General features: G+C 55.3%; 5 protein-coding genes across 5 annotated transcripts; 3 read left to right on the top strand and 2 right to left on the bottom strand.

Annotated features, from left to right (window-relative positions):
• Positions 1-292: 292 nt before the first annotated feature.
• COL26b_002334 (uncharacterized protein) lies at positions 293-1,824 on the top strand (the record flags this gene model as incomplete). The annotated part of the gene is made up of 2 exons (XM_053175258.1): positions 293-364; positions 460-1,824. 2 exons carry the CDS (start codon positions 293-295, stop codon positions 1,822-1,824), a joined length of 1,437 nt encoding a protein of 478 aa, XP_053040878.1.
• Positions 1,825-3,443: 1,619 nt separating this feature from the next.
• On the bottom strand, positions 3,444-6,425 carry LYS4 (mitochondrial Homoaconitase; the record flags this gene model as incomplete). Its single annotated transcript, XM_053175259.1, has 13 exons — positions 3,444-3,493; positions 3,552-3,834; positions 3,883-4,038; positions 4,101-4,522; positions 4,760-5,226; positions 5,398-5,588; positions 5,644-5,724; positions 5,777-5,809; positions 5,874-6,000; positions 6,051-6,058; positions 6,117-6,161; positions 6,286-6,352; positions 6,406-6,425. 13 exons carry the CDS (start codon positions 6,423-6,425, stop codon positions 3,444-3,446), a joined length of 1,950 nt encoding a protein of 649 aa, XP_053040879.1.
• Positions 6,426-6,440: 15 nt separating this feature from the next.
• Positions 6,441-6,837, bottom strand: COL26b_002336 (uncharacterized protein; the record flags this gene model as incomplete). Its single annotated transcript, XM_053175260.1, has 2 exons — positions 6,441-6,758; positions 6,826-6,837. The coding sequence occupies 2 exons, from the start codon at positions 6,835-6,837 to the stop codon at positions 6,441-6,443; spliced, it is 330 nt and encodes a 109-aa protein (XP_053040880.1).
• A 5,122-nt stretch (positions 6,838-11,959) lies between these two features.
• On the top strand, positions 11,960-13,710 carry COL26b_002337 (uncharacterized protein; the record flags this gene model as incomplete). Its single annotated transcript, XM_053175261.1, has 2 exons — positions 11,960-12,418; positions 12,469-13,710. The coding sequence occupies 2 exons, from the start codon at positions 11,960-11,962 to the stop codon at positions 13,708-13,710; spliced, it is 1,701 nt and encodes a 566-aa protein (XP_053040881.1).
• A 2,833-nt stretch (positions 13,711-16,543) lies between these two features.
• Positions 16,544-18,464, top strand: COL26b_002338 (uncharacterized protein; the record flags this gene model as incomplete). The annotated part of the gene is made up of 3 exons (XM_053175262.1): positions 16,544-16,759; positions 16,815-17,438; positions 17,493-18,464. 3 exons carry the CDS (start codon positions 16,544-16,546, stop codon positions 18,462-18,464), a joined length of 1,812 nt encoding a protein of 603 aa, XP_053040882.1.

Raw genomic sequence — 18,464 nt, forward strand, 5'->3', positions numbered from 1 at the left:
CCCCCAGGCCTTCTGGCGCGTTCCGATGCCTTCTGATGCCACATTCCCATTTGGAGAAGCCTGGAACCACCAAAAATCCGCAACAACACCAACCACGGCGACCGACGCCAGCCCCGCGATCCGGACACACCACACGCACCGGGAAAAACCTGTCATTGCACGACGCAAGACCCAGCCTCTGACGGCCACGATGCTGTGATCCTTCTGAGTCATTGCTAGGCAGGACATTCTTTCTGGTATGATCTTTCGGTCACCACTTGGCCGAAGGTTCTTACACAATGTTGCTGGCAAGATGACAGCTCGACATGCGCCCACGGACCCTTTGGTGGTCATCCTGGGTTCGACCGGCACAGGAAAATCAGAGGTGAGCACCACCACCACCACTCTCGCGGCGCATGCTGCCTCGGTGCGACCGGGCAATGCCCCGCGCACTTGCGACCCAAGCTGACGTCCTCAAAGCTTGCTGTAGAGCTTGCGACTCGCTTCAAAGGCGAAATCATCAACGCGGATGCGATGCAGATGTACAAGGGTCTGCCCATCATCACGAACAAGATCACCAACGAAGAGCGCCGCGGCGTGCCCCACCACCTGCTCGATCACATCGGCCTCGACCAACCCACTTGGATCATTGAGGACTTCAAGCGCGAGGCGAACAGAGTCATCAGCGAGATCCGGAGCAGGGGCAACTTGCCCATCGTCGTCGGCGGGACGCACTACTACACGAATGCGCTTCTGTTCGCAAACTCCCTCGTCGGTGGGGAGGGCGATAAGCCCAAGGATGCCGAAATCAGTGACGAGCAGGCCGGCAAGTCGTTCCCGATCCTCAACGAGCCGACTGAGGTGATACTGGCGAAGCTGAGGGAGGTCGACCCCGTCATGGCCGACCGCTGGCACCCCAACGATCGGCGCAAGATCCAGCGCTCGCTGCAGATCTACCTTCAGAACGGGCGCCCTGCATCCGAAATCTACGCCGAACAGAGCCAGCGCAAGCTGGCCGAGACCAAGGCGTCCGGTGCTGGTGCGTGGCAGACGCTACTCTTCTGGGTATACTCGGATCCCGAGGTGTTGAAAGAGCGCCTCGACAAGCGGGTGGACAAAATGCTCACAGCCGGTCTGAACGACGAGACCCAGTCGATGTACGAGTATGTCCAGGAAAAGCAGGCCGCTGGCGAGGAGGTGGACTACACTCGTGGCATCTGGCAGTCAATTGGCTTTAAGGAGTTTGAGCCTTACCTCAAAGCACTCAACAACCCAGACCAGACCACCGAGCCCGCCGCCCTCGAGTCTCTGAAAGCGACATGTCTCGAGGATATGAAGGCCTCGACGCGCCAGTATGCAAAGTACCAGACCCGCTGGATCCGTACAAAGACCGTCCCGCCGCTCCAAGAACAGCCCAGCGCAATGGACCACCTCTTCGTCATGGACAGCACCGACATATCCCAGTGGTCGTCCAACGTGATCGATCCAGCCGTCGACATCGCGCGCCGCTATCTTGAGGGTGACAGTCTGCCCGAGCCGGCGAGCACGTCGGAGAGAGCAAGCGCGGTGCTGCGGGAAGTCGCGACGCAAAAAACGGTCACGCAGCGGCGGCAGACGTGCGACATCTGCCAGACGACCTGCGTGACGGAGCAGGACTGGACGAAGCACATCAAGAGTAGGCGCCACAATGTGCTCGTCAGGAAGAAGAAGGCGAGGGCCCTGGTAGCCACTGAGAGGCCCATGGCTGTTGTTCCAGTGGAAGCTGAAGCTGTCGCAGCCGAGCCCGTAGAAAAACCCTCAAGCCCTGAGGGAGGTGTCGTAGACATGTTCGAGGAGCCGTCATAAACCCGTTAAACAAAAGAAAAGAAACTTTGCTCATCTCTTGCCGTGCCGCATCGGAGTTCATCTGACATGTCTCACATATTCCCCTCATATCGGCTCATCCTGTCGCCGGCACAAATGCATCACCTGACAACAACAAAGGCCGCGTGTAGCTGCCCCCTTATCACAAGCCCATTTAACCCATCTTTGTACAACATAATTCCAGACTTTGGTCGGATCTACCTTCATAGGTATCACAACCCGCGTATTTGCCCCCATTACTCGCGCGCGTATTCGCAAACGATAGCCTTTGTTGGAGAAGAAGGTGTAAGTTCAGGCTGCTCGTTCCTCGCATTGCTCGGTTCTCGCTTTCGTGTTCCCAAACCGAGCTGAACGAGCTGTGGAGACATACCAACATAACCATGAGTACTCTTCTCGAACAGGGCAGGACGACGATCCGGACGGGATTCAGGAATCAGGATTTAGAAGTCTTTTGTCGGATCTTTTGTGTTTTTCACGTGGGAGGTATTTACGGGCCGTGCTTGTGGTGGGTTGACGGGTCTTGGGCTGGTTGGTGATACAGGTTGAATGGGTGGATTTCTACAGGCTCTTGTGACGGATGATTTTGTGTGAATGGTAGTTCTTGACTTTGCCTTTCGGCTGTGATCCGATTCCGGGCGACCATTGGTTACGCAGCTGGTGATATGAATGTGGAATAATATTCTGATGTACTACGAGCATTTCCTTCATGTTACTCATGCACGCCTCGGCAAAGTGGCCTCATGGGCCACAAGCGTGCATTCAAGTTAGCCCAACTGAAATCTTCGCCTACGCGAAGAAAAAGTAAGATACTGTATTTGTTCTGCCGAGAAGACGGCCGTCCTCCACGCCCAAATATGAAACGGAGGACATCCTTCACTGCGTTTTTAACCCCTCCCGAGGGACTGCCACCCACAAGCCCGCCGAGAGATGCCAAGTCTCTCAAGCGTCACAACGCGTTAAGCTTATCACAAGGCTGAGCGACGCCAGCTCACTCGCGATTCCAAGTCATCTCCAAATGAAATCATCCGACCTATCGTCCCTTACGCCTAAAATATAGTGCCATGGCCCGATTTACGGATCGACAGGCATGGCAGGGCAGGGTAGACTCGTCCTCGTTCTCGTCATCGGCTCGTTCTCGGTAAGGTAGCAATGACGCCAGCTAAACACCAATTTAGCCTGTTACCACAGACGATAGTATATCATGGGATGGGACGAATGGCATGATCTCTGCCCTGGGCAAGGGTTGCGGACTTCTGGGTCAAGGATCGTTCCGCTGAACGGTTCGGGTGGGCGTGGTGGCGGAACGGAGGGTCGTGAATGAATTGAGTTCCACCACCGTCCCCCGTCCTGAACCGGCGGAGAGGTGGGGCAGCTGGTCCGTGTGATCTTGGGGAACGACGTATTGGGGGTCAAACATAACGATGCGATGCTCTCAACAGTGAACCAACGTACATCAAGAAACATAAAACTTTGGCCTACCATGTACTTTTCAAAACCCCATATCTACAAAAGCAGTCCATCCGTGATCCAGTATTGTACTCAAAACAAGTTTTTTGGTGCCATAACCCGCCCCATTTTCTGTTATGCAGAGATAAGTGCTTTTAAATCTGACTCTTGACCCACTTCTCAAGACCACCCTTAGCGATGATTTCTGATCTGTGTTAGTACTGATGCCACAACACGAGCTGCCCAGGGGAATTTCTCTCTACCTTGTACGTTGGGTGGCAGCTCGCCAACCTTGACGCTCCAGCTCGCGCCGTCCTTCTCCGTGACGACAACCTTGCTCCTCTTGACGTCCCACAGGACCTTCCATCCCGTGCGGCGGGTAAGGACCTTCTCCTTCTTGTTCTTGAAAGCTTCGCGCAGACGCTCGACCAGCTTCGGTACCTCGAGAGCCATCAGCGCGTTGTTGACACTGTTGCGGCTGAAGATGTTGCTAAAGCTGCCGGCAATGACCATGGGGATGCCCTTGGCGAGGATAGCGGTAGCAGCCTATAAGCCCATGTTAGTAGAGTCCAGCGGTCACGCAAGAGAGGGTACACGTAATTGCTCTCTCGATGAGCCCGTGCCGAAGTTGGGGCCAGAGACGAGGATGTCGCCAGCCTTGGCAATATGACGGAACTCGGTGTCGTAGTTCTCCATACAGACCTCCGCCATCTTTTCGGGCGTGACGTCGTCTTGGTACGTGTATTTTCCCTGCGGCAGCGGTTAGCAGATTTAAAGTTTCATAAGTGGGTAATCATGAATAAGGAGCATACGGGGTAGATTCCATCAGTGTTGAGGTTGTCTGCATCGCAAAATACGATCTCGCCCTCAATCTTCTCGGGGAACCCGGGGAGAATCTCGGTCAGCGTCTCCTCGCCATCAGCGGCAGCGGCCTCGCCTCCAGGGGCACCTGAAAAGCCCTTCTCGGACTCAGCAATGAGGTCGTCGGCTTGAGAGATCAGCTTCTCGAGAGCATCCTCGATGCTGCTAGAGATGTCCGCGGTGATGTCGCCAACACCCTCGCCGATAATGACCTTGTCGACGCCCTCCGGCTTCTGGTACCAGCCCGGTCCGGCGATCTTGCCCTGCAATGCACTGGCTGCGACGACTTCGGGGCTGGCCAGGTAGGCCTTAGCGTCAGTTGAACCCATACGGCCCTTGAAGTTGCGGTTAGAGGCCGAGATTCCAACTTCGCCTATGTGGTGGTCAGTACATCGTGAAATAACAGTTTGCGTCCGAATATACCTGGCTCAAGCAGACCGGTGCCCTATAAGAAGAAGTTAGTAAACATTCTCTACTCGGGGGAAAAGAATTCACGTTCCATGCCAATGCATGGGCCACACGAAGCAGGAAGGACATGAGCGCCTGCCTCGACTGTATTCTACATTAGTATGGCTTTGATTTATAGCTCAGAGAGCTTCAGGAGGCGTACCGAGGACCTGCCAGTCTCCGGAAGCTTCCGCGGCTGCTTGCTCCGTACGAGAGGCAGCAGCCAAGTAGAACTTCACACCAGGAGCCAATTTGGCCGGTGAATCCTTCTCAGAAGCCTCGCGGAAAACGCGAGCTGCAGCTGCGATGTCCGAGGCACGAGAGTTGGTGCATGAAACCAAGTATGCCTTGTCGACCTTGATATCTTGCGCTTCAAGATCATGCAAAGGCGTTGCAACCTTGACAGAGTTGGGCCCGGCAACGAAAGGGCAGAGGGTGTCGAGGTTCAGGTACAGTTCCTTGGCGTAGACCGCGCCTGGGTCGGCTATTACAGGATTCTCGAAGAGTTTCTCGATACGCTCATGGGTGAAGTTTGTCTTGGCAGGCCCCTCCACGTTGAGCATAGCGTTGGTGGTAGCCTTAGCCGTCATCCAGGCCTTCAGCACCGAGTCCATAGGAAAGATTCCGGCGCTGCAAATAAGTTAGTCAAGTTGACGACTTCATGATAATTGCGCAGGACGTCGCCTTGTGTGCGACTGATTGGCTGCGCAATTGAAGCTGATAGTTTGATTGGCCGAGATAAGTGGGGCACCACACAGTCAACCAGAAACGACCACCCGGATCCCTTGCAGAATGACTTACGCAGCGCCGTGTTCGGTGGTCATGTTAGAAATAGTCAATCGGTCGTCAACTGGTATACTTCGCATGGTCTCTTCGCTTCCGACGAATTCAACGCTATGGTTCAGAACTTCGTCCTTGTTGAATAGACCGCAGAGTGCCACGATAATATCCTTTCCAGTAGTTCCTGGGCGTAGAGTTCCGGTGAGAGTAATCTATGCGCGCAATCAGTATCTCCATAGATCCTCTTGAGATGTTTCGTATGCCTACCTTAGCGATCGGGGGTACCTGCCACCAAGTCTTTCCGGTAGCCCAGACGGCTGCGGCATCAGTTCGTACGAGCGCAGTTCCCTGTTCAAGTCAGTTTCCAGAGACACAGTAGGCTCATCGGCCGAGAACTCACCAATGCGCCGACTCCGCCGTACATGTTGCTATGCTAAATAGTCAACAGTTAGAAATAAGCTGCACATACTAGGCACGAGCAAGTGTGAAAGACGAACGCTGTCCGAAGCCACGGTTACGGTGCCAGGCCAGGCAAAACCAGACTCGATCATGATTTGATGTCCAATACCATCTCCGGCTCCGGAGAAAAAAGTGCCGTGCTTCTTTCCAAATTCCTCGATGAGTCTGTATTGAATGAGAAGGAAGTACGACTGCAGCTGTATTTGCGAGTTTACCTGTATTTCTGCAATGTTGAAGCATGTGTTAGCAGGGCGACTTTGCAAGAATCATAGAGAACTAACCTTCAAATTGCCTTCGCTCTTGTTTTGAACGTCATGATCCAGGGTCTGAAAATGAGTTAGCCTTATTCTTCAAAGAAACGTCTCATTTGGAGTTGCACGAAGGTTGAACTTGGTGTTGTTGTGGCTTGGTTGGTGGGAGAAGAAGAGGGGAGGATGATATTAGTCGTACCAAGATAACTTGATCCTTGTCATGCAACTGCGTAGCACCCAATCCCATGAACTTGAGAGCGACCGGCCTGCTGTACGTCAGAAAGAGCCTAGATAGTCGGGTTTGTATGCTCCGACATACCAACTGTTGTCGTGGGTCATGATCCTGACATTGTATTAGTCGTAGTAGACATTGACAGGCTCCCGGACGACGCACTTGTGCGGTTGCAAAGTGACATAGTCACCCGTGCGAACCTTCTTTCCAGGCGCAAGACCGACAGAGTAGTTCTGCACGATCTTCTCCGTCATGGTCTGAGGGTTCTGGATAGCGCTGGGCCCCGCGGCGGCGTGGCTTTCGAGCTGGGAGTGGAAGGCATTCTGTCGCAAACGGGCAGAAGTCGTGTACAGGCTCGATCGGATCGGTCGCGGAGCAGCAACGTGTCGGGGGAGGAACTGGCGGCAGGTTCTCGCGGCGTGGAAGGCCACGGCTCGTCTCTGAACAGGGGGTGCAGGTTAGCAATGAAGTCGCAGCAGCGAGGTCGGAGACGGCAGAGTGACATACAACGGGAAGCATTGTGTGCTAGTATTTCGAGGCCAATGGCCGTTCGGATCGATTCGTATCGTGTTGCAGTCCCTTCGGCCGGCCGTCTGCAACTCGGGATACGATGGTGGTGGAGGTTTGCGGCGATTTGAGGTTGCTCGTCACTGTTTTTTCGGCGTCGGTCGCGATGTCGGCAGTGGTGGTTGTGACTCCGGCCAAAAATTTGGAGCATGTGGGGAAGGAATTGCTCTGACGTGGGGTTCCCGCAGACTGATTGGCCTGTTGGGGAAATCAGCATTAGGGTGTTGGTGATTGGCTGAAGCCATCTAACAGCCAACGGCACGCTGCGCTGTGAGGCCCACTGTGAGTCGTTTCAAGCGACATGATTGGCTATAGATCGTGCGCAGCTCCGAAGACTTGAAGTCGTGATGAATGTCATTGAATGATTGCCATTGACTCGGCGCTTGGTTCGTCGTCTAATTGAAGATGCTGCATATTCGTGAGTTGAAATCATAAATAGCTGCTATCCCAACTTCCTAAGTGATCTGATAACGTAGAAGTTGCCGCTTGGGGTTGACAGGAACAGGTGGGATGCTGCCCCCATCCCCAATTCCTCGACTTGCAGCAGAATGACGGCCGACCAGGGCAGAAAAAAGGAACGAGCCGAATACGACGGAAGACGGCGGGATGAGTGGCCGGCCATCGGGACACGGAGGTAAGGACGGGCTCAGGTTACCACCGGCTGGGCGGAGCAACAGCCCCTTCCAGCGGAGCTCTGCAGAACTTCAGACGTCGAATTGTGGATTCGTGAACGCTGTTGAGTTGAGTCATCAGTCCGCTCCTCCATCTGCCGACCGGCATGGCCCCACGCGCGTGGAACAGGTGGAGGGCCCGTCAGAGGAGAGTGTGGTCACGATGCCGCTGAGGAGGCCGTGGGATGTCATAAGGTTTGTATAAATTGCATAATATGAGATCGGGAACATCTATCCGTGCACAAGTCTATGAGCCGCACGCAACCACCGCCGCAGCTAGCCTTTTGCACAAGATGCAGCCGTCGTAAAACCTGAGAAAGCAACCCATTTGCACGCTAATCACCTCGCACTTCGGCATCTTGGCAGGCATGCGTTTTAGTGCAAGATACGTAAGGGTCGGCCCTGTTATCCCCCGACCTCACCCACCACAAGTCGGTCTTGGTAAGGCACCCTGTGTCTATCTGGCGGATCTGCTCCACGTGTCCAACTTGGTACGGAGCACGGGACAGAGTAGAGACAACTGTATGCAAGTACGGACATTCAGTTGAGAGAGTTGTGCGCGCGCGCAGTTTCCTGGTTACGGCAGAGTGCCACCGGTTGGGTGCATTATGCCAGCATTAGACTAGGTTGGCGTTGTACAATGCCTTGACGCAATGTCACTGATCCGATGAGTACGAGGGGAACGAGGGATGGCGGGGACTTTGGCCCTGTTCAAGCTGGTGTTGCGGATGGCTATGCCCCCCATGAGTGTCTCCTGCGCTACAACAGCGCCTAGGAAGTGCTAATTAAGATAATGTGCACGCGCGGGTAATAAATCCCACCTGCTGATGCTGATGCTGATGCTGATGTGAGGGATGAGTTGGGGTTGGGGTCGGGGAATGGAAGTGACAGTCTCTCCTGCCTGTTTCCCCTTGCTGCAGCAGCATAGGCTCATTTGCGCTTCCAGCTGGCTCATTGTGGCTCGTACCTGCCTGCCGCAGAGGAGTTCCATTACACTAGAGCCTGATGAGTGAGGAGGTACCTTCACTTTACCGAGACTCTGTGTTGCCCGGACCTCTTTTCACCCCTTCTCATCTCCATCTCCATCTCCATCTTCCATCCCCCTCCATCCAATTCTCGCACATTGTTTTTACGGCTACACACTGGTGGCTGCTGCAGTGTTTCTTCCCCGCCCTGCTGCACTTGCGCAAGGACGTCGACGTGAATTCTGAATTCTGTCAGGAACTCTAACTCTCAACCGTCACCCCGCCGTCCGCCCGCCGTCCCTGCTCTGCCCACCCACCCTCTTCCAACATCTCATCCCCTCCTGTACCTACCTTACCTTGCACCACCACCTCCAACTTGTCTTCCACTTGTTCCCGAACTCCTTCGGTACCGTCCTTTCCCGTTGCGCTCTCTGCCGCTTCCCTGTCCATCAACCAACTTACTACCCTACCTTACCTACTCCCGTCAATCCCTGCTCTACATACCTTCCGCAGTAGGCACATGGCCTTGCCTTGCCTTGCCCTGCCTTGCCCTGCATGGCCGCTGCCGCTGCCGTACCCTGCCTTCCTGACCTCACATCGCGTTGAACCCTGGAGTTGATCGCACTTATTTGTTGCCTGTTCTCTCTTCTCGACCGCACATCCATCCCTTCGCATCCGCTTAGTCCTTACTTAGTACGACCAGACGTGGCTGCCCATTGTAGGCTCTTCCGAACCTCGGCGGACTTTGGCATCGAGGTTCAGCCCAGATTTACGACGGTGGAAACGTCCAAAGTATATCCGCACTGCTGCCACTGCTACGCGGTACAACACATACACCAAACTCCGTCCCAGGGCCAGGGTTCTGTTACCTTGCATCCCGTCGCCGCAAAGGAGCTCGAGGCTAGACCGCGCACATGCGCCCAGTTGGCCAGCATCCTGTCGTCATTCGTCCGCCCGACGTCCGTTTCGTCCGTTCCCTCCGGCGACCTCACCCCCTCTTGACTTGAGTCTCTGTGAGTCCCGTCTTGCTTGGATTGATCGACCTGCTGCCCCTATCTCTTCTCTGTTCCCTTCCACGTTCTAGCTTTCTGTCAACTGCCCGCCTTTTCTGCCTCCTGTCGCCGCAGTTGCTGCCTATTAATAATTGCGACGTACCACCACCTACCTGGGTACTCCAACTCTGCTCCAACTGAACCGGACGGAAACCTGCGACACAAACGTCGTCCCTGTTTGAATTGCGACGGAATCTCTCGGGCGTCAAAAAAAGACATCCGCAGCCTTGGAGGGGTACGGTAACCACTTTATCCTATCCTCCTCCACTTCCCTAGCCACTCGTCTCCATTCCTCTACCTAGTCACCTAGTGTAGGGAGGGAGAGCACTGGACAACTGGAGTCTCGAGTTCACACACACACACCCGACTTTACCTTAGACATATATTGGGCCGCAGAAGATCAGCTAGGCGCAAGCGGGAGAAACCCAGTGAGACGCACACGACACGTCCCGCAGCACCGGTCAGTCCTTTTGTGCTCTTGGCTGGGTAGTGCTGCATCGGAATTCCTGGAATCCCGACGAGTCAGGCCGAGTAAACTGTGACCCGCGCCCGCATTCGATTGATTCTTCATACTTCTTCTGGACCGCCGCCTCCGCCGCCGCCGAACGCCTCATCAGCACTGCAGTAGCAGCAAGCAGCAGTTCGAGACCAGCCAGTCCAGTCCAGTCCAGTCCAGTCAGCAGAAACCACTCAGTCTCACACTCACTGACTGCCGTTTGCCTGCCTGCCCGGTAGCTGTTTGTCCTCCTCTCTTGCATTTGCATATGCTGCTTTCCCACATTCTCCGCCGCTGCGCCTCCTCTTTCCCATCCTCGTCCTCCACGTTCTCTCTCTTTCTCACACACACAAACACACATACACACACATCTGGACACCCACCCACACCCATCGCGCAACTCCAACCTCCGCCTCCTGGTACCTATCTCTCCCTCCAGCCAATCCTTCCATCCCGCCTACCGTATCCCGCACAACAAAGATACGGCGTCTGCGGTTCGGTAACGCAGCAGCACAGGCCTGAGGATTCACATCGCACATATCAATCCCAGGCACCCGTCACCCGTCTGCTCACCATCATTACCGCACGCGCGTCTTCAAACAAGGCGCCCCGGCTCGCAGCTTCAGCCAACTCGAACCCTGGCTACTTAGGCCAGGCCTCCCGTCCGCTCGTCCCGGACCAGCCCACGATCAACCCTCGACCAAAGCCGTATTGCCTCCGCCAACTCCCTCTCTACCGCCCTCGCCCACCATCTTCATCCGCCGCCGCACTGAGGTGCACAACTGGGGAAGCATAACGATCCAAAGCCGTTCTCTCGCGCTAACCCCCGCTTTGGTTGGTCATCGACGCCGCCTCGAACCAAACGCAACCCAGGATCCCATTTTTTGCCAATTTCTAAGCCAAAAACTTTACTTTGCGCTGCGCCAAAGTGCGCGACCACCTGCGATCCTCGTCAAAGGGGGGGCTCTTCATTCCCACTAGGGTCGCGTCAATACTCGTCTTCATTTATTACCTCTCAGGTCTCAGATCTTGGGCTCGCCACACCTTTTCCTCCACTTCCCTTTTGCTGAACCAGAACCCCTGCAACTTCTCTGTCGTCGTCGTCGGACTGCTCCCGTGAGGGACTGATCATAAGGGCCGCGCGCCCACGCGTTCCGAGTCTGCGGGTTTGATACCCCAATACATGGACGAGTTCGTCCTGTTTCAAAATCCTTCTGTGGCGACTATCGCATCCCCATAGGCCCCTCAGCCTCAGCCCTACCAATGATGAGCACCACCTCGAGCCAGCACAAGAGCCCGCGGGTTCTGGCTTGCGTGCTCTGCCAACATCGCAAGATCAAATGCGACCGCAATACCCCATGCTCCAACTGTATCAAGGTGCGCTGCCGAGACCGTGAAGTTATCTAGTACTCTGGCCGCTGACTCGCATAGGCCAATGTCACATGCACTCCCTCCACACCAGCTCCTGCGCGTAAGAGACGGAGGCCAAATCAGGACTTGCAGGAGAGGTTGGCCAGGTGTGAAGCACTGTTGAAGCAGTATGCCACGACCGGTTCAACGACGCCTCCCGCCGGCCCTCCCACCGTCTCGAGCATTCTTTCTCCGTCAACCCAACCCACCCCCTCTTCAACAGCAGGTCCGTCCCCAAGTATAACGCAGCTGCCATTGCCCACAGGCACAGCCTCGATTATTGACGACATTGGCTCGCCTGCGACCTCACAATGGAAGCCAGCCGGCAAGGTAGTTGTAGAAGATGGCAGCGTCAGGTTTATGGACAGCTATCTATGGGCTACCGTTCATGATCAGGTGCGTAGCATCTCGCCGTTTGGGCAGCACATGGCATGCTCTTCTGCTCAAAAACAGAATCCTAATTCCTCGTAGTTGACAGCTATGCGACAAATCATCGAAGCAGAAGAGGAGGAGCAGAGTGTTCTAGGTTCCGACGCCGTTACCCCCGACGACAACGTGGATCTCTTGCTCAACGACTTCGCTGCCATCGACCTCGAGGACGTCACTCCGTCGCCTGTTCAGATCTTCAGACTTTGGCAGGTCTTTTTGGAGCGGGTCAACCCAATCACCAAGCTCATTCACGTCCCCAGTCTGCAGCCTTTAGTAGTCGAAGCTGCAGCAAACCACTCTAATGTCGCCAACAACGCTCAGGCATTGTTATTTTCCATCTACCTGGTTGCGACTCTTACCATGACGGAAGCCGAAGCTAGGCAGATGCTCGACTCTTCCAAGGAGGATGCGCTGAAGAAGTTCACCGCGGGTGTCAAGGCAGCGCTGACCAAGGTCAACTTCCTCAAGAACCACGACATGATGACTCTGCAGTCTCTTATCCTCTACCTGGTCTGTTCTGACTGTGTTGCCAAAAGGGTAAACTTGCTAACATCGCACAGGTCTCTCTCCAAGGCCGCTACAACCGTCATGCCGCCTGGGTGCTGAGCGGTGTATTAATAAGAATTGCGCAAAAGATGGGTCTGCACCGTGATGGAGACTCGCTCAACCTGACCCCGTACGAAACCGAAATGCGACGAAGGCTTTGGTGGCAGATCATCATGCTGGACACCAAATATGCGATGGTTTCTGGATTCTGCGACACGCTTCTGCCGTGGAACTGGGACACGAAAACGCCGCAAAACGTGAACGACGCCGATCTTTTCCCCGGCTCGACGGAGCCCGTCCAGCCCCGAGAGGGCCCGACTGAGATGGCTTTCTGCTTGCTCCTGTACGAGGTTGGCCGATTCATCGTCGAGAACCGAATTCCCGACTTCGAGGCAGTCGTGCTAGGCGCCATGGAGAACGAGTCCCCCGAGTCTCAGGCGACCAACCTTGCGACGTTGGCCAAGTACCGCACACTTGTCGACAATCTCGATTCGAAGCTTATTGCCCTCGAGAAGAAGTACTGCGATCCTTTGGCAGGCAACATTCACATTGTGGCAACCAAGATTCGGTCTATGATCATTGACAAGATGCGAACGATGATGATTCCGATGCGCGAACTGCCGGAATGGGGCACTGAGATCTTCAATGTGCAAGATAACATGTTCAGGATATCCCTGATGCACCACGAGCACAACGTTGAGCTTTACGAGTTTATGGAGAACACTGGGTTCGTGTGGTTTTTCAAGCTGCACTTTCAAATTGACGTGTTCATTGTCATGGCCGGACAGCTCTACAAGCGACCGACGGGCAGACTTGCAGACCGCGCTTGGAAGGTCATTGACAGGGTATACCAGTTCCATGAGGAGCTGTGGGACATGTCAAGGAAGGAGAACGTACAATTGGGCATCTACATGCTCAAGGCGTGGAGAGCACGAGAGAGATCCTTGGTGCAGCTTGGCATGCCCTACGAGACACCGCTGGCAGTACCCCGACTGCAGGACATCGTACCGCAGTCGAACTCGGAGGTATCATCAGCCGGACCCTCCCCCGCCCAGCCGATGAAGATGGAGGTTCCTCCACGACAAGACCAGCCCATGGACCAATATCTGGGCAACTTCCTCGATACGACAAATTTCTACGATCTAGACATGTGGGCGGACCTGGGTGTTCCCAACGGCAACATGAACCAGCAGTCCGCAGCGAACATGTTTGGGACATTTGGCAACTTTGGTGCACCACCGACGGGTAGATGGTAACGCCACGGATTGCGTCGTCCGGTGCATGGGACTGGAAAAAGGGGGGAGGAATCGCAAAGACAGGGACCGTCTTCGGCTGTTTAGAGGGGCGCGGGGCATTTCTCGGATGGGCATTGGATTTTCTCGCACCGGTTGTAAAGTGACAACTCTCCCAACATCTGTATCGATACTATCATGAGATGACGAAACCTACCTAATGGTAAATAGAAAGGGATTTCATGAAGCAGTTTTAGGAATGGTGCATGCAGTTTACATGGGGCGGTGGCTAAAGACAGATTTAGGAATCTGCTTGGCGGCCTGTCACGGCATACAGGCAACACACGTCCGCATGATTGCCTAGAGGTTAAGACGCGGGAGGCATCCTATGCTGACGACGCGGGGGCGCCAGAGTTGACTCGTCATTTAGGCGCCCCTGGTCAATACGAAAGTCGCATGACGGAGATTGAGATGACATGCTTCAATCAGATAAAGCCAAGTATCCTATCCTCGCGAACCTGTAGATCTGTCTTGCGCAACCTGGCAGTCGGTATGAAGACAGAAAGTGACGTGATAGGTGCTCGTTCTACCGGGAGCCGCCGAGGATACCACCGGCGTCGACGGACCCCGACCCCGACCTGTTTTCGCGGGAAACCGGGATGCAAGAGATGGACAAGCAAGATTTAGTTCGGCCGAGTGTGTATGTAGGACTCGTACAATTTTGGCTCTTGATTTTGGGGATGGGGTGGTCCGGAGAGTTGGTAATTACGGGGAGGGGGGAAACCGGGCTCGGGCTCGGGGTCTACCTTTTCTACTCTATTAGGAGGAGAAAGAAAGGCACGGGCAGGCAGCCAATTGGGTGGTGTAGGCGGACGGGTTCGGGTGTATCGGGGAGTTCTGCGTTCGGGGATGAGATGGCCGAGGACGGGGGGTGTTGGTGTGGGGTCCGTGTATTTCGGGACCGAGGGGGACGGGGGTGGTGATGATGATTGGGGGGTTTTGGTGGTTGGTGATTATTGGATAAATAGGTAATGGTCCCTGAACTTTTGACTTGTTTTGGCAAGCTCGTTTGTGTCGGATGATGTTGGATTGGTGGATGAGACGTAGTAGTGAGGGCAAGTGAGTGTGCTCCATGGCGGCTCTCAAATTTCGTGAAGCTCTGCACTCGTGATGTTATGAATCGATCGTATATCAAGTATATTATCGCAAGTCTTTCGGCATTTATTGAAGGGAGAATCATCCTGGCCTGAGTATGTTAGTTGCCATGTCTGCCTGAGGGAGCGGAACTACTGGACGACCTCGCTTTTTGCGATCTTGTTACGCGATGTCAGAGAGGTTAAGCATCGGGCGGAAAGATTCGAGATGCGATGATTGAGCGGGATTCTTGGGGGTCCAGTATTGAAAAGATAATGGCAGAGTTCCAGCTCGGGTGTAGGCCTTGGGGCTGCTTGAGTCCAGGGATGACGGTGTCATCCAATGAATGTCATTGCTAGTTGTTTTCAACAAGCTTTTTGGACGTCAATCCAGTGAAGAATGCATCCATTCTCGTGGATCTCCTCTGCACAGGTTGTTTGACAAAAATCCAGATATGCCACGCAGGACGGACGTCATGAACTGGCAGGTGGTTGCGGGAAGACCAGAAGACAGCTTCCAGGTAATTGCGAAGGCTAGTCTAATCGTGGAATGACGTTCAAGTTTGAGCTTGCCTCGAGGCTGTAGGGCTGAGGGAATGAAACCCTCTCGACTGGTGATCACCAATGTCAATAGATTGCAATACCAAAGTACCAATTTCACTGTTCTCTCGCCCTGTTCTATTCAAAGAGAGGCAACGCTGGCTGTGCTGTAAGCTGTCGATCTCGGCGAGATCTTTCTGGCCTGGTAAGTAAGCATGCAAGCCTCGGTACTCCACATCTTCCTCGTTCTCATGTTCGGTTTGGTGTGGAAAAGGGACTTTGGCTGATATAAGGAAGATCTAGCTGGGCCTGGGTGCAGACTGAGCCTCCGTTAAAGTGGCTGTCCATCTGAGAATTGCATCACCCAGGCAGGCTCATCCCGCTTTGCAGGGCCAAGCCGCCTTGCAGATGGAAACCGCGACCTTTCCTAATACGCTCGCCGAGAAAGCATCTGCAACCATCTGCACCAGACGGTTAATCTCAGGCACGCTCGAATTTGCAATGTCTCAGTGCAACACACGGAAATGCCCCGGGGAAATAGAAACAGCAAGTGGAAGACAACCTAGCAGCCAGGTTCGGCCGCCCAGGTCCCGTCCCTTCTTTCTTTGGACGTGTTGGACGATTTCCCTTTTCAGCTCGCCGAAGGTGCTGCAAATGCGCATTGGCCAATGGAAAGCCTCCGAAATGCGGGTATGAGTGGGGTAAGCAGGGTAGGACCGTGGCAAGACCCCGGCAACGCAGCAGCGGCGAGTGAGTCGGTCGGTGCCTTCCTTCCTTCTGAAGGGACTTTGGTTGTGATTGGCGTTGGTGTCGTGCAGCGGGAGCCAAGTTTGGAGGCTCTGTTTTTTTGTCTTGGGTCCAGGGAGGCGAAATCTGTCTGTGTGCGTTTTCAATTTTCCTTGTTTGGGTTTCACGACGGTGAGATCGAAGGATATAACAGGGCAGGGACGACTCGTCTCTGTGGATTGTTTGCTGGAGCTGCGTGTCCATCACCGACTACAGTTCCTTTGGGTTCCTGCCAATGTAGAGACCGAATCTTCTTATTGAAGCACAGAATCACCTGGGACACCTCTGGGCCGAATACCGATATACGAACGACGGCAGAATAATCAACAAAACGAGCGCTCGGCGGACTCGATCTGCCGTCATCGAACGAAACTTAGAAGACAAAAGCACGCGCCGCAATGTTGTTCAAGAAGCGCCGCAAAGAAGAGGTCGCCGTGGGCTCGCCGCCGGTCGACCAGCCCGACACCAACGATGACCTCAAGAAGGAAGCACAGCAGGAGCCGGCCAAGGATGCCGCCGCGAAGCCCGCAGCGCCGGAGGTGCAGTATCCCATGGGCTTCAAGCTGTTCCTGATCATGTTCTCGCTGCTTGTGTCCATGTTCCTCGTCGCAATGGTAAGTAACCTTTCAGATCGTCCAGAAAACACTCAATACTGACAAAACAACCTAGGACCGTCTCATCATCGCCACCGCCATCCCCCAAATCACCGACGACTTCCACTCCGTCACCGACATTGGCTGGTACGGCTCCGCCTACCTCCTGACCTCGTGCGCCTTCCAGCTCCTCTTCGGCAAGCTCTACGCCTTCTTCGACATCAAGACCGTCTTCACCGTCACCGTCGTCATCTTCGAGGTCGGCTCCGCCATCTGCGGCTCGGCCCCCAACTCCGTCGCCTTCATCTTCGGCCGCGCCATCGCCGGCGTCGGCGGCGCGGGCATCGGCTCCGGCGCCACCATGGTCATGGTCCACTCCGTTCCGCTGCACCGCCGCCCCAAGTACCAGGGCCTCTTTGGTGCCGTGTTTGGCGTCGCCTCCATCGCGGGCCCGCTGCTCGGCGGCGCCTTCACGTCGTCCAGCGCGACCTGGAGGTGGTGCTTCTGGATCAATCTGCCGCTCGGCGTGGCGGCGCTGTTTGTTATCTTCTTCATCCTGAAGGCGCCCGGACGCGGCCCGGCGGGTGGGTTGCCGTTGAAGGCTAAGCTGAAGCAGCTGGACTTTGCGGGGACAGCGATTGTTGTGCCTGGGACGGTGTGCTTGCTGCTCGCGCTGCAGTGGGGTGGCGTCGAGTACGATGTAAGTCATGCCCCCTTTTGGTGTTGAGAAACATGGGATCTGACTGTGAAACAGTGGAACAGCGCCCGCATAATCGCACTCCTCGTCCTCGCCGGCGTCTTCCTCATCACCTTCATCGCAATCCAGATCCTCTTCCCCAAGACCGCCACCGTGCCCCCGCGCATCATCACCCAGCGCTCCATCGGCTTCGCCGCCTTCGCCGCCCTCACCCTCGGCGCGCAGGCCATGATGTTCACCTACTACATCCCCATCTGGTTCCAGGCCATCAAGGGCTACTCGGCCGTCGACTCCGGCATCCGCACCCTGCCGCTCGTGCTCACGATGATGGTCTTCTCCGTCATCACCGGCGGCATCATCACGCGCATCGGCTACTACAGCCCCGTCATGATCGCCGGCAACGTCCTCATGTGCATCGGCGCGGGCCTCCTGACCACTTTAAGAGTGAACTCGGGCGCCGCGGCGTGGGCGGGGTACCAGGTCATCTACGGCGTCGGGATGGGGCTGATCTTCCCGACGGTCAACATCGTCGCGCAGACGGTGCTCGAGCTCAAGGACATCTCGATCGGGATCAGCATCATGATGTTCATGCAGACGCTCGGCGGCGCGGTGAGCAACTCCATCGGGCAGAGCATCCTCAGCAACGAGCTCGTGAGCAGGCTGAGGGGTGTGCCTGGGCTTGAGGGCGTGGATCTAAGGGGGGATGGCGCGACGACTGTGGTTAATCTCCCGGACGACGTCAAGGGGGCGGCGCTGGAGGCGTATAACGAGTCGTTGAGGACGGTGTTTATTGCGGGTGTGAGTTTGTGCTGTGCGGTGATTATTGGCACGGCGGGCGTGGAGTGGAAGAGTGTAAAGAAGGAGGAGCAGGCGAGGAAGAAGGCGAAGGAGGATGCGGAGGCGGCGAAGGCTGCGGCTGGGGATGTTGTTCTAGCTGCGGCGCCGGCGCCTGCTGTTGAGGAGAAGGTTGAGGGAGAGAAGGAAGTGAGGAAAGATGGGGTAAGGAAAGGAGAAGAAAGGGAACGATGA

Source organism: Colletotrichum chrysophilum (assembly GCF_026319265.1).
Source record: "Colletotrichum chrysophilum strain AFK26 chromosome Unknown scaffold_11, whole genome shotgun sequence".
NCBI classification, from domain to species: Eukaryota; Fungi; Ascomycota; class Sordariomycetes; order Glomerellales; family Glomerellaceae; genus Colletotrichum; species Colletotrichum chrysophilum.